Raw genomic sequence first — 13,576 nt, 5'->3', positions numbered from 1 at the left:
AGATTAACGTGATCAGATCTGCTCAGCCCCTCCTCCCAACGATGGAAATACTTACACAGGAAAAGCAGTACATGTTTGTTGTAGAAAATAAACATAAAAACATAAGCGAAAAAGTCCCTATTTCCCAGAGACTGTTATGAAATACCGCAGTTTTAGAGAGAAAATGCAGGGAGAGACGGCCTGTGAGGTCAGCTCACAAACTGTACAGTAGTCTCAGCGGGAAGTGACGAAAGCCTGAAGTGTGGGGTGGAGAGGAGCATGAGTATTTGTAAGCATGTCTAAGAATAAGACACACGCTACAACATTGGTTACTAATTTAATATCAGAGGAGTCAGGGGTGATGTTGATATGTCTAGCAGTGTTGCCACCGAGATAAGGGATACAGAATGAAAAACAAATTTAAGGCTAAAGTATTGAGCTGGGTGTTCAGCACATTAAGTCCGCAAGACCCAAATGTCCTCTTGGTAACATCCAGCTGACAAATGGAAATGTAGGAGGTGGGCCAGAGACATTGGTATAAGAGATACCAGCTTCACTGTGGGACTGAAACTGTGGTATAAAAAAGACTTCCCACAATTATGTAGAGGGAGATGAGGGCTAAGAGTGGAGCCCTTGGGAACAACAAGTATTTTTCTTGCGTCTATGATGAAAACCGTACACCTCTCTGACAACATACAAGTGCAGGCAAAGTAACACATATGACTTTAGAGGTGTCGGGAATATATCACTAGGCTGGGGCTGAGAATTCTGATTTAGAGGGCTGGTAAAGGAGAATATGGGCAGTAAACATTACTAAGGAGCTGCCCAAGAGGCGGGAGGAAAACGAAAGAGCCAAGCATGGGGAGAATTTCACCGAGAGGGGCGTGGCACAAATGTCAGGGGGAGCAGGGGAGTCCCCGGAATGGAGGTTGGAGAAAGGCTGTAGGAAGAGTGTCTTATTGCGATGAATTTCTCAGGATTGATGAATGAATGGGAGATAAAAGAATATTGTGAACAATTAGCATAGATGGTTCTTTCAAGACATTGGCAGTGAAAGGAAGGAATTCAGAGCCAGTAACTTGATAGGAAAGGGTTTTTAGGCTTGAGAGATGTGACTTATCAGTACACAGAGAGGAAGGGGAGAGTGAAGAAATGAGAGACTGGACTGAACTGGCAGAGCTGAATTAGGTGAGCAGTCAGGAGTGAATGGGGCCAGGAGCACCAGTACATCTTCAGAGACAAGGGAGAGAAGTCAGGACGAGTGGAGATGATTGTGTTTCTAGGTAGAAAGGATTGGGAGTTCACGCCGGCTGGCCTCCGTCAGGAATCTGGGCACATCAGCCTCTTCAGTTACCTGGGGCAGCCTTGGTCAGCGGCGCATGATGTGAATATTGGAGGTGTCTGTTGGTAAACCCCAGAGAAAGAGTCCTTGGGATAACTTTCTAAATTTCAGTAGTTGAGGATAGCCCCTCTTCTTGGGTAATAAGTACTACATGCTAGGTGGCCCTTTCAGCCCAATTCATGAGAGCATTCTTTGAAGCACCTACCCTGTGGTAGGTCCTGGAAATTCAAAGATTTTTAAGACATTTTTTGCCTTTGACGACCTCATCTTCTTCACCAGCTACTTTAGTAGCTCTTGGTGAGCTGCCTATCATGTCTGCAACCTTATCCACTTTAAATTAAATAACTATGGCCAGTTTTTACTCTTCAGCTATTTTCTTACTGATTGTGGATAAGAACTAAAAGAATGCAGTCTCGTTTTTAATATAAACATTTTTAAAATCTAATTTTGAAAGCAGTTTAATTCCAAACTTTCACTTTAAAAAAAAGAGAATCTTTTATTACTCCAGTAATATGTGCTCCAGTAATACACGAGCATATTATCATTGTAATACTTAGGAGCATAGGATGAAAGGTGAGAGTCCCTTCTTCCCCACACTCCCTTCCTGAGGTCCTGCTCTGGGCACCTTCTTAGATTTCAGTCACTCCCGTGTATGCACACACTCACGTGTACAGTTGTAGCTTTTCTGCCTTTGACATGAAAGGATCACACTAACCTTGTTGCTGTTTCACGTGCTCTTTTCATTGAACAATAAGTTTTGAAATTTTTTCATTGTAAATACATGGAGGTCTGCCTTGTGGCTGCATAAATATTTCATAAGATGGTTGGGCCATGCTATCTAATTTTGGATGTTTAGGTTGTTTCTTGTTTTTCTCTTCCTTTTTCACAGTTATAAATATGTACACATGTGCAAGAATTTCTTTAGACTGCCTTACCTAGTGATGGAATTTGCTGGACCAAAAGAGGTGTGCGATCAATTTGGCCAGATCGGCCTCCAGAAGGGCTTTGGGCCCTTTGCCCTCTTGCCAGGATGCCTGTTTCCCCACACTCGCAACAACAGTGGATATTAGGGATCTTCTAAAATTTTAACTGAGCTGCAAGTTGAGATAACCGATTTCATGGTTGCTTGAACTTACATCTGCTGAGATAGAGGCTTTGAAGCCACCGTATGCAAACTGAAAGCACTGAAATAGTTTCCGGTAACATTTACAGTGTATGTAAATATTTGTCAAAGTTATGTATTTAAAACGAAGTACTTAAATTTTAAATACTTCTGTTTCTCCATTCTCTTCTTAGACTCCCTTTGATGTAGACTGTGTGGGGTGATTCCTTTCTCTTAAGCTCATTTCACTCTTCTCAAAGCTGTACTAAAGCAGGTGCCTTTAGGTATGTCTTCCACTCCCCTACCTCCCGTTCCTCACAGAGTGATTTAAAAACTCTGTGAAGGAGCATTATTTTTAATTAGTTTTAATTAAGGAAATAGATACTAGTGTGTGTGTGTGTTTTTAAAGCCTCAAAGAAGTAAATCATTTAGCTGTCCTGGGGTATCTAATAAATATATAATATGATTTTTTTCCCCTCGTAGTTTATGCCCATTTTTCTTCATTCTTTTAATGCAGCCGTACTGATCATTTAGGTTCTTCCCCCCCATACCCTCTCCATCCCATACTGAGTCATTCCCGTCCCTTTCCACCTTCTGCGGCCCATGGCTGTCTTCTTAGCAGTCCCCGCAGATGTGGGGGAGTTTTGATCATCTTGTGACCGGCAGGGGGGTACTTTTTCCCTAAACCTCTTAACTTTACTGTCAGTTACAAAGCAGCCGGAGGCCTGCGACCCAAAGCCTAGACAGGAAGAGGAGCAGGACGGGGAGGGCCGGCCAGTGCTGGGCGAACGTGAGGAGGACGGGCAGGGGGGTTTCTGCGTTTTCTTCTTCGGTTACAGTAGACAGTTTTCAGGGGCCTGACTGCGTCTTCAGTCACCTCTGAGTGAATTCACACTTCGGGAATTCAGGCTTCGGGACTGGTGGTTCACGGCCGCTTTCCGCGAGCCGACTTTAAAGGGGGGGAAGTGAGACCTGCTTTACTGCAGGAGCCTCTGCCCTCGGCCCCTGCGTCTGATCCTCTGCCACGGCTCCTCCTAAAGCTCAGGTCTCTCCAAGGAGCCGAGGCAGAACAAGTTGCTGCAGGTGCCCGGCCAGGTACACGGAGAGGAGACCAGAGCTTCTCTGCCCTATCTGCAGGAAATAGGTCATCCTGAAAAGAGTAGTAATTTCCCACAATTTACTTGAAAAGTCTTTTTCTTCCCAAATTAGTGTTCTCTGTGTACCACCTTGTCTGAGTGGCTCCATACTTATTCAGAATTCCTGTTACCTTTAAAATCTCAGCACTTGTAGCTCTGAAAGGAAAGAACAAAAGTGCAATGAAGGGCTGGAGGAATGTGCAGAGCTGAGTCACAGGCGCGCTGGAGTCAGTTTACACGTCACCTTTGAGTTCTGCTTAAGTGAAAAAAAGGCGAAACCAAACCTTAATTTCTCATTCAGTTTGTCATGTGGAAGCTTGTCATTTAGAATACTTAGTGGACACATTTCCTGAACAAACCTTTATAAATCAGGCATGGTCTGACACACGCCTGGAAACCAGAAATTCTTCAGGTGGAATCCTGGTTTTAGGCTTGAATCCGTCTGTGGCCTGGGGCAAGTCATAGAACATCTTGCCTCCCTTTGTGCCATCTATAGAGGATAAGCGCTTCTGTCTCAGGGATGTTGAAAGGATTAATTAGTTAGTCTGTTAAGAACTTTGAAGATGAGAAGTACTTTAAAAGTGCTTCTTAATAACATTATTGCTTAGAAAACAGTGCCACTTTTATGCTAACCACGTTTATGTCTCAAATCATGTAAAGAAGGTACGTTTAGTACTAACTAGTAGTCATAAACTAGAGGTAGGGCTTTCAAAGGTGTAAACATCAAACATTGGCTTCAGAATTTCAAAGGCGCGTCACTTTGTCTAATGGATCATTTAGGAGTTGTGTTCTCCTCAGTAATTAGTTACGAAGATCATATTTCAGGAAAAAGAAGACCCTTTCATACAGTGCACACCCCCCCTTTTAAATTCAACCAAGTTTTTTCATATTAACTTTTAAAAAGGGTGCATTCAGTTTTAAGTTGGTGCAAGGAGGATTGGAAAGGGAAGTATATTTACTTCTTTTTTGAGGAAGGAACCGAATAGAAGAGAAAACCGTATTCTTGTTTTTTGTTCCCTCTCTTCTCCCCTCCTAGTTTCATCCCAGGGATATGAGGGTGTTGCTTTTTAGCCTTTTCTAGAAGGGCTAGAGCTAACTTTAAAACTTACTCAAAATGTCTATCTTTAGGCTTAATTCTGTTTTTTCCCTCTAAACCAACTTAACAATGATCTGATTTTATAGTAATACATTATTTTAAGAACATTCAATGAAGTCTTATATAACTGGTACAAAATTCAAATTTAACGTCTTGATTGTTGTAGATGGCAGTGAGTTGCCGGGCACAGCAAACCATAGCAGGGACAAAGATGATAAAAAGAGACCTTAGAAACATGATCAAGAGATGAAATGAAATTGAAATTTGGGCAAATTGTGTCAGAAAGGGTAATTCAGGTAAGAAATTGAAAGGAAAACACCTGGAGAAGTAGCAGTGAATAGGGCTGGATCAGATAGAATTTACCCTCAGTGTAACTGCTTTTGTTTTCTCTGTGTAATCAAACGAGTATTCATGTTTCAAGTTGCTCATACTGTGGGTGATGAGTGTGGTCCGTGAGCTAAGACCGAGTGAAGGAAAAATCAGAATTCTCATAGCACGTCTCTGTGGCTTGACCTGGAGAGCTTCCTTTGCAGAAGGTGAATGAGTTGCTGAGATGCTCACATACCTAACTCATGCGTGGATTACATATAAAATGCTTTAGCAGCGTAAGTGCCGCTGACCATTACAGTAAATTACAGGCTTCAGAAATATTGCTCCTTTGCATTTTGGCTTCAGAAATGTGTTTTAGTAAGATAAGTAGCAAGCATTGAAATATGTGGAACCACCACTTAAAATACTAAATTAGTGGGTGTTTGGGGCAGCCATTGTTTCTACTAGGGATCTGCTGAGTCTGGATAATGACGGTTTGAGTGCCCGCAATTCTCTCCATTGATAGTATTAAATGAATGCCATTTTCTGTCTTTACCAAATTTGTAAAAGATCATTCTTCGTGTGATCAATTACAATTAAAACTTGTTTCAAATGGTAAATCAAAACAAAATGCTAATTAATATGTCATTCTCTTAAATTTCCTGCAGTAAAACCCTTGAAGACCGGTTGAAACTCGAAGCGAAAAATGGGACATTGAGTGTATCGGACACCACGGTTGGCAGCAAACAATTGACATTTACGTTAAAGAAGGTAAGTTGCTTTTTAATGTTCTTTTTTAATTTACAGAAGAAAAATAGGCCTCCAGTAGTGTTGTGCGTGTGTGACCTCAGAGCTGCCTTCCCAAGTTTTTCCCCTGTTGAGGAGCCGTGTTCTCTTCAGGCATTTTTCCTGCAGCCAGGACGCGTCCTGGGCTGCAAGCGCACTGCTTGGCCTCGGCACAGCTGGCGTTGTTTCTGGTGTCCTGAGGGAGACAGGGCCTCAGTGACCCCAGGCTTGGTGCTGTTGGTGAGGAGCTGCCGTGTGGTTTCTGGGTGGCTGGACCACCTGAGTGGGGCCTTCTAAAGCAGAAGTCGTGACCTCCTGCGGTATAGTGGACTGGTTCAGGCTCACGTGGACTTAAAGGAGATCAAGATCTGATGAGTTCCGATATGTTCATGGCAGTAGGATCAGCGTGTCCAGCGTAGATAGTTTCTGTCAGTAGTAGGTTATTCTAAACTGACTTGTAAGAGTCAGTTCTTTAGCCGGCTTTGATGATGCCTGGCGCCCACTGAAGGAGGAATAAGCTGCTTTAAACACTTGCTAGTAACTCGTGAATGAAGCTGTTGCCGAGTCTTGGCTCCCTGCGCACCGATGCCGAGTACAAGTACAGAGACAGAGGTTTGGGAGATAAGAAGTAGAGAGGCTTTTTATTTTCTTTGCCAGGCAAAGGGAAGACACAGTAGGCTAGCGCCTCAAGAACTGTGCCCGCCCCCCCCCTTCCTGGGGAGTTTCAGGGATTCTTATAGGGGAGTTCGCAGTCCGAAGTGAGTGATAAGGATCAAAATGGTGAAGGTCTTACATTCTTCTTCTTCTTGCATTATTTCAAAACAGTCCCCACTGGAGTCAGGCAACCAGGTAATTGGGTCCGGCAGCCCGGTAATTGGGTCCGTTAGTCTCTGGGTTATGGGTCTGTGACCTCCTTTCTGAAGTGCAAACAGCTACAAGGGGTGATTTGCTACAAGAGATTACAGGGGGAGCAAATACCAGGTGCAGAATGTAAATTACACAGGATTGGGGTGACAGGTTAGCTTTGTGAAGGACAAATCTAACTACAGACACTACAGATTAGTAACAGTTAAAATGAAACTAGGATTGATTAACTCTTGCAGGCCAGGTTATGTTTCTTCTCTAGCCTGTTCACTGTTCCCTTTATTTATCTTTGTTCTCAGGAGAGGGAAAACTTCTTTTCTATTTTTGCTACATGGTTTTGTTTTTCAAATTTTTTTTCTCATTTAGTCCATCTTCCTTAATATACATTGTCACCAAGAGGGAAAGAGTAAGAAAGACTCCGCCTCTGATTCTTTTTTAAAATTGAGTTATAATTCACATATCATAAAATTCATCCTTTTAAAGTGTACAGTTCAGAGGTTTTAGTATATTCACCAAGTTGGGTGTTCATTACCACTGTCTAAATCTGGACCATCCTCATCGCCCCAAAAGGAAACCCCTTGTGCAGTCACCCCATACTCAACATCTCCCCTGCCTATGGATTTGCCTGTTCTAGACACTGTATATAAATATAATCATACAACATGTCTTCTCTTGCGACCAGCTTCTTTCACCTTAGCATGTTTTAAAGATTAATCCATGTTGTAGCATGTGTAAGAACTTTATTCCTTTTTATGACTGATATTTCATTGTGTGGATATACCACATTTTGCTTATCCTTTAATCTGTTGATGGACATTTGGGTTGGGTTTTTTGTTGTTGTTATTATGAATAATGCTGTTGTGAAAATTCAGGCATATGTTTTTGCATGGACTCATGTTTTTGTTTCTCTTGGGTATATACCTAGGAATGGAGTTGCTGAGCCATATGATAACTGTTTAACTTTTTGAGGAACGGCTAGACTGTTTTCCAAAGCGATGGCACCATTCTACATTCCCACCAGCAGTGTATGAGGGTTCCATTTTATCCCCATCCTTGCCAACGCTTGTTATTCTTCGTCTTTTTTATTGTAGTCATCCTAGTGGGTGTGAAGTGGTATCTCATTGTGGTTTTGATTTACATTTTCCTGGTGACTAATGAGGGTAGAGCATCTTTTCATGTGCTTATTGGCCATTTGTATATTTTCTCTGGAGAAATGTCTGTTCACATCCTCTCCCATTCATCTCTTATTCTTTGACAGTTCTCTTGGTGTCATCAGGAGGCTTGCCAAACGATAAGGACATTTTTTTTCTTAGTTACCATCCATTATCTCATATAGATACAATAAAAAGAAAAAGCAAAAAAGGAAGAAAAATTGTTTTTTCCTTGTGATGAGAACTCTTAGGATTTACTGTTTTAACAGCTTTCATGTATACAATACAGCAGTGTTAGCAGTAGTCATCACACTGTACGTTACATCCCTAGGACTTAGTTATCTTGTAACTGGAAGTTTGTATCTTTTGACCACCTTTCTCCAAGTCCCCCCTTCTCCCACCGCCCCTCAGAACGTCTTTATTCTAAGTGTAAGAAGCTTTTCAGTTAAATCTGTCTCCATTTAGAGCAAATTTGCACTCTTACACTTCTCATTTAAATAAGCCAAAACTGGCTGTGTGTTCAGACGAGCTCATTGTGCCTATACCTGGTTTCTTAGAAATTCTCTGTGTACCATCAGACATTTCCCGATTCCCTCTGAAGTCCAGGAGGCCGAGGGGGCGTCAGGCGCACGGCAGCTGTGGGAGGACCTCAGGCTCGCGGCCGCCCCGGCCCTGCACTCCCTCTGTGGCTCGGAGTGAGCTTCAGGGAGGAGGCGTGCACGCTCCTTTCCCGCTTTTTCCCCTTAATTGGAAGGTACTGAGTTGAATATCAGTTTGTAATTCATGGTAAAGTGAAAATAAGATGGCTCTGATTTTCTTGGGGTTTTTTTTCCCCTGAAAACAAAAGAAGCACTAAGTAAAAAATACTTAAAACAGCCTCGTGGTTGAGTCTAGCAGAGGCTTGGAAACTATTTTTGGGAATGCGTCAATTGGTGTTTGGCTTATGCCTGTTTTATCATTCGACTAACAAAATTTGAACTATTAAGTCTTAGTTTGATTTAAGAATATTTAGGGAATTGTTTGTATATTTGTTTGTACACGTCTTTTTATACTAGGGGTACGATACAGTCAGGTAAGATCTCGAGTTTTCCCAGTTTTTTCATGTGTGAACCAAATTGAGGGAGAAAACCTATGCTTTGATATTATTTAAAATTGTGAGGTGGCAAAACTGGGATTAGGTCCCAAATCGTGTTTCAGATGTCCTGTAGCTCAGTTCCTCAGGGGCCCTGGGCCGCTGCTAGTGCGAGGGTGTGGGTTTGCGCTCACCCTCCCTTGTCCCTGTGACCGGACTGCTGTGGATGTGGGGAAGGAGTCGGGACAGGAACAAGGAGGGGAGTGAGCTAGTTGGCTCTTCAGTCATAGCGCATCGGTCACATGATGGCGACGTCTTCCAAGTACAGCCGCTTTTCAGAAAGGGGCTGATGAGAGGTTTTTCTGGACAGGGGTTTGTCTGCAGGACGATCGCTCTTGCTTATGAGCTCCTGCGTAGGCTCCTGCCTTGTGGGGACCAGTGGGCAGGGCCTCGTGGAAAGGGGCTTTGCCACCAGACACATAAGGGAAATCTACGACTGATGTCTGTATTAGAGACGCATAACAGCACCTGACTTAAAAGCCCCACCCAGAACACCCTGTTCATCTTTATTTTATTTTCCCAAAGTTATTTGGACAAGAAGCACTTTTTTTAGGGATACTTTTTTTAAAAAATAAATTTATTTATTTATTTTTGGCTGCGTTGGGTCTTTGTTGCTGCGCGCGGGCTTTCTCTAGTTGCAGCTAGCGGGGGCCACTCTTTGTTGCGGTGCGTGGGCTTCTCATCGCGGTGGCTTCTCTTGTTGTGCGGAGCACGGGCTCTAGGCGCACAGGCTTCAGTAGTTGCGGCACGCAGGGTCACTAGTTGTGACTCGCGGGCTCTAGAGCTCAGGCTCAGTAGTCGTGGCGCACGGGCTTAGTTGCTCCGCGGCATGTGGGATCTTCCCGGACCAGGGCTCGAACCCGTGTCCCCTGCACTGGCAGGTGGATTCTTAACCACTGTGCCATCAGGGAAGCCCTAGGGATACTTTTTAACATGAAAAAACAAATTGACTGACTTTACAGGGGTCTTGATGACACCGTTATTTGGTCTGCTAGGGAGTATGCGGTTTCCCTCGGGGTGTCTGACTTTTCCGTTAATAAATGTGTATCAAATACCTGCTCTGTGCCACATGCTGGGGATACACAGAACAAGACAGACTTGGTCTTTGCCACCGCAGTCCTCAGGCTGTAGAGGGGGCTACACGTACAGTCACGTCACTGTAATGTGGGACGTGCTCCCAGGGAGGCCCGGGGCTGTGAGTGTCAGGGGCCTGGCCTGGACCGTGGAGTGCGGGGCGGATGAGTGAGGGACAGGCTGGGTCCTAGAGTCAGGTCAGAGCCTGGGTGGGGCAGGCAGGCTTCCAGGCGCGCTCGGGGATCTGAAGGCGCCTACGCGTGTGAAACAGCCATCTTGGGGAGGGGAACTGTGGCTTCGGGTGTAACTGGAAAGACGTGTAGGGCTGTCCTGTGGGGCCTCGTGAGTAGGTCATGTTCAGTTTTAACCTCAATCCTAAGAGCCGTGGAAAGTTATTGAAAAGTTCTAGTTAGCAGAAGACTACATACTGTTTTTATTTTTAAAAAGTCCTGTGGCTGGAGGCTCCTCCCCTGCAGTGAGGGGCCCGTGGGGTGCGGACAGCACCCCGGGCTGGGACGGGGCCAAGGTAGAGCCAAGGGGAGGAGTACACAGGGCAGGCTTTATTTTGAAAAGGCTTTGCAGAAATGGTAATAATCAGAAAAAGAACTTAAATAATTATTCGGAATCTCTAAGAGTCTCCTAGAATAGGGGCGATTCATCTCTTTTCGGTCTTATAAATTGCTTTCCTTTCTCACGATTCCCTCACCTTCCAACTCTTTAAAATATTGAATGATACCAGCTGGAAGTGAACACAGAGACTTTCTCTTCAAGACTAAAATACAAATGAGTATTTTCAGGTGCATGGAAAATACAGGTCACAGGCAGGCAGGCTGCGTACGTAGGTGTCTATAAGGCAGTGTTTTTCAACCTTTAAAAATTTGTCCCTGCCACTGCTTTCACAGTTACCTTCTGTCAGTTCCACCGGCTAAGAATTTTTTTTTGAGCTTCACGGTTAGGAGTTTGTATTATCCAAACCACCAAAAGTATTTTTAAAACTATGTAGCTCTTACCTTCATCGCGGATTCTGCGTTGAAACTCCTCTCTTTTAAGAATTTCTGCTAAACATAGTGAAACTGTTTGGAGGAGGTCTGGCTCTCGCCTGAGTGTTGAGAACGGTGCCTTTCAGGCAGCCCGCCTAGAACCCACGCACCCACTCCAGCCATGAACTTGTGACTGATGTGTCTGCCGAGCCTTTATCAGCATTTAATGGTAGATCTCTGCCTTTCAAGGGGAGTGTGACTTTTTGGAAATAGCCAAAAACTCTTTGGAACCAGCTCTGGAGACTGAATGCTTAATCATGGGTGGGTTATTATACGCTTTCAGGACACAGAAGTATTTTTGTGTCTTTAAGACAGTGTGAGTAAACTAATGAATGGCTCTGGCTTGTAAACGAAAGACAGTTCTACACGAGAAGTCGTGGACATCTTGACAGCAATGGCGTCTCTTAAAGTTGGCTCTCCTGGGAGGGGCCATGTTGTGTGGGGAGTTGGAAAGCCAGCCTCAGACTGTGTGGTTTAGACCCGTGTGTCAAGGCCGTTCTCTTACCCAGGGGTTTAGGATTTCAGGTTTCACAGTGACGGTAAATGTTGGCTCTCGTCCTGCTGTGCCTGCCGGAGCAGGGCAGTGACTGGTGGTTGTGCTGTTGGCGTTCTGAGGGTCACAAAAAAGGGGTGTTGGCCTTTCCTTTCTCTTTCTCTCTCCTCATTTAATTTTCTCTTTTAGTCGGAACAGCAGAAGCAGCAGCAGGAGGCTGAGAAACTGCACCGACAAGAGAGGAAGACCCTCCGCCGTTCGGCCGGTCACCTGAGGTCCAGGCCCCGGAGAGGACGGCCGTTCCACTGAGTCTGGAACTGATCCCACGTGTGACTCGGAGGAGCTCGCCTCCCCCACTTGACCGTCGTTAGAGGGTGTTGTCTGTGCCGGGGACGCGCGCTCCCGAAGCCCCGCGGAAACCCTCGCCGCGTCTGCAGGGGTCAGCATCTGGCAGCGGGTCCCAGGCCTCTGGTCAGACCGCGGGGCTGGGCCCGCTGGCCGTGCGGTGCCCCCAGGGCGCTTCTGTGCCTTGTGGCTCCCCGAGAACATTGCCCCTTTCCCCTGGTTTTAATCAAGTAAACGAGGTGGTGGTTTTTGAATATTGTGAAACGTGCACCGTGACATGAGAGGTTCTCTTGTGCTGAAAACCAGGACTGACGGTCTTCCAGAAACGTTCTTGCACTGCCTGCCGCCATCCATGAATCAGCCACCCCGAGATGCCATTCCTGTCTTGCCTGACTTGCGAGCGTCGGTCATGTTTATGTTTATAAGGATATGCTGGTAGCTGTGTTGCTTGTTTATGTGTTAGTTTGGGATTTTTTAAAACATATTTTTATACCAAGAGAATATAAAGTAATGGTAATAACAGTCTAAAACAAGAAGTGGAAGCTACTGGATATTCTTTTAACTTGGCACAAGATTAAATACAGATTTTTTTTTTTTTATTCTGTTTCTTAAGTGTAATTAGAGACGTACTGGCTGGAGAAAATGTTTATAAAAATAAATGCTTTCATTTGAACAGCTTCTTGGAGAGAGACCCATTCCTTGAGTTAATTTGAAAAATAACTTTGGTTTCCTTAGTTTTCTGTGTATGAATGTGATTTTGGAGGTGCGTTGCTTTATGTACAACTGGGAGAGTGACTCTTTGGATTGTAGATGATAGACTCGAACTTGAAATGCTGTGAGCAAAAAGGCAAAGGCGTTAATTAACACAGCCAGGCTGTAGGGCCTTACTGCCTCGGGACACCTGGATCCAGGCCTTCCAAACTCAGGCCGGTCGGCCCTCTTTTCTTTTCTCCCTCCTGTTTCAACATTACTCCTGTCTCCTCAGGTCTCCCGTCTTCTCTTCCTACACCCCCTCCCCGTTGTAGCTCCGCTTCTGTGCAGACTGGCCTGCTCCCCCAGGCAGGGGACAGCGTGGGGCACACTGTTAGCTCTGTGGTCTGAGAGAGAGGGTACGTTTCCAGAAAAAAGGCGTGTGTGTGTGTGTGTGTGTGTGTGGACAGACACGGTCACCAGAATGAGACTCTGGTTACGTGGGCAGCCAGCCCAACTTGTGTTGTGATACCAGAGGGTCCCCCACCTGTTTGGTACTTTCCTTTCTCAGCTGGTCCCCTAAGCTATTCACGGGGCTTCAGCTTTCTGTGGCTTGCTTTTCTGTTTCCCACGGTGCTGTCTTCAGGAGCTGGGAGTTTGAGAAGAAGTTAGAGAAGGACACTGCCAGCTGGAGTTTTTCTCCAGGGGTTGAGGGTTGTTCTCCAGACCTGTTTCCTGGGGTCAGGCGCTTCCGTACATACACCTGGCCTTCCCGGGTCCCCCTTTTCCTTCTTTCTTCGGGGTCCTCCGTGTGACGCGGGGAGCCAGTACACCATGTGCCAGATTCCAGAAGCAGTGCTGCAGCTGGCAGAGGGGCCTCATTCGCCCTGTGAAGCTAGGGCTCGTCTGAGTCCGGAGCATTGCCAGGGCCAGGAGGATGGTGTGGACCCATTCTGGACGCTTGGGACGCTGGCAACGGGGCCGGCCTGACCCAGGGTGGAGTCCCAGGCCTGTTGCTACCAGTTCTGTGCCCACTG

The 13,576-nt window shown here is 45.3% G+C and overlaps 1 protein-coding gene across 1 annotated transcript in view; it reads left to right on the top strand.

The window, feature by feature from the left end:
- The window catches only part of NOL10 (nucleolar protein 10), an 86,477-nt gene extending 73,996 nt beyond the window's left edge, over positions 1-12,481 (top strand). The window contains exons 20-21 of the mRNA XM_068565005.1: positions 5,633-5,735; positions 11,694-12,481. Of these exons, the coding sequence (XP_068421106.1) occupies positions 5,633-5,735; positions 11,694-11,813 (223 nt within the window). The 3' untranslated portion in view covers positions 11,814-12,481. The remainder of the gene's footprint in view (positions 1-5,632; positions 5,736-11,693) is intronic.
- The last annotated feature ends 1,095 nt before the right edge of the window (positions 12,482-13,576 follow it).

This window comes from Eschrichtius robustus, chromosome 15 (assembly GCF_028021215.1).
Source record: "Eschrichtius robustus isolate mEscRob2 chromosome 15, mEscRob2.pri, whole genome shotgun sequence".
NCBI lineage: Eukaryota > Metazoa > Chordata > Mammalia > Artiodactyla > Eschrichtiidae > Eschrichtius > Eschrichtius robustus.
Note: the sequence above shows the minus strand (reverse complement) of the source record. Positions and strands in the feature narration are given on the sequence as shown.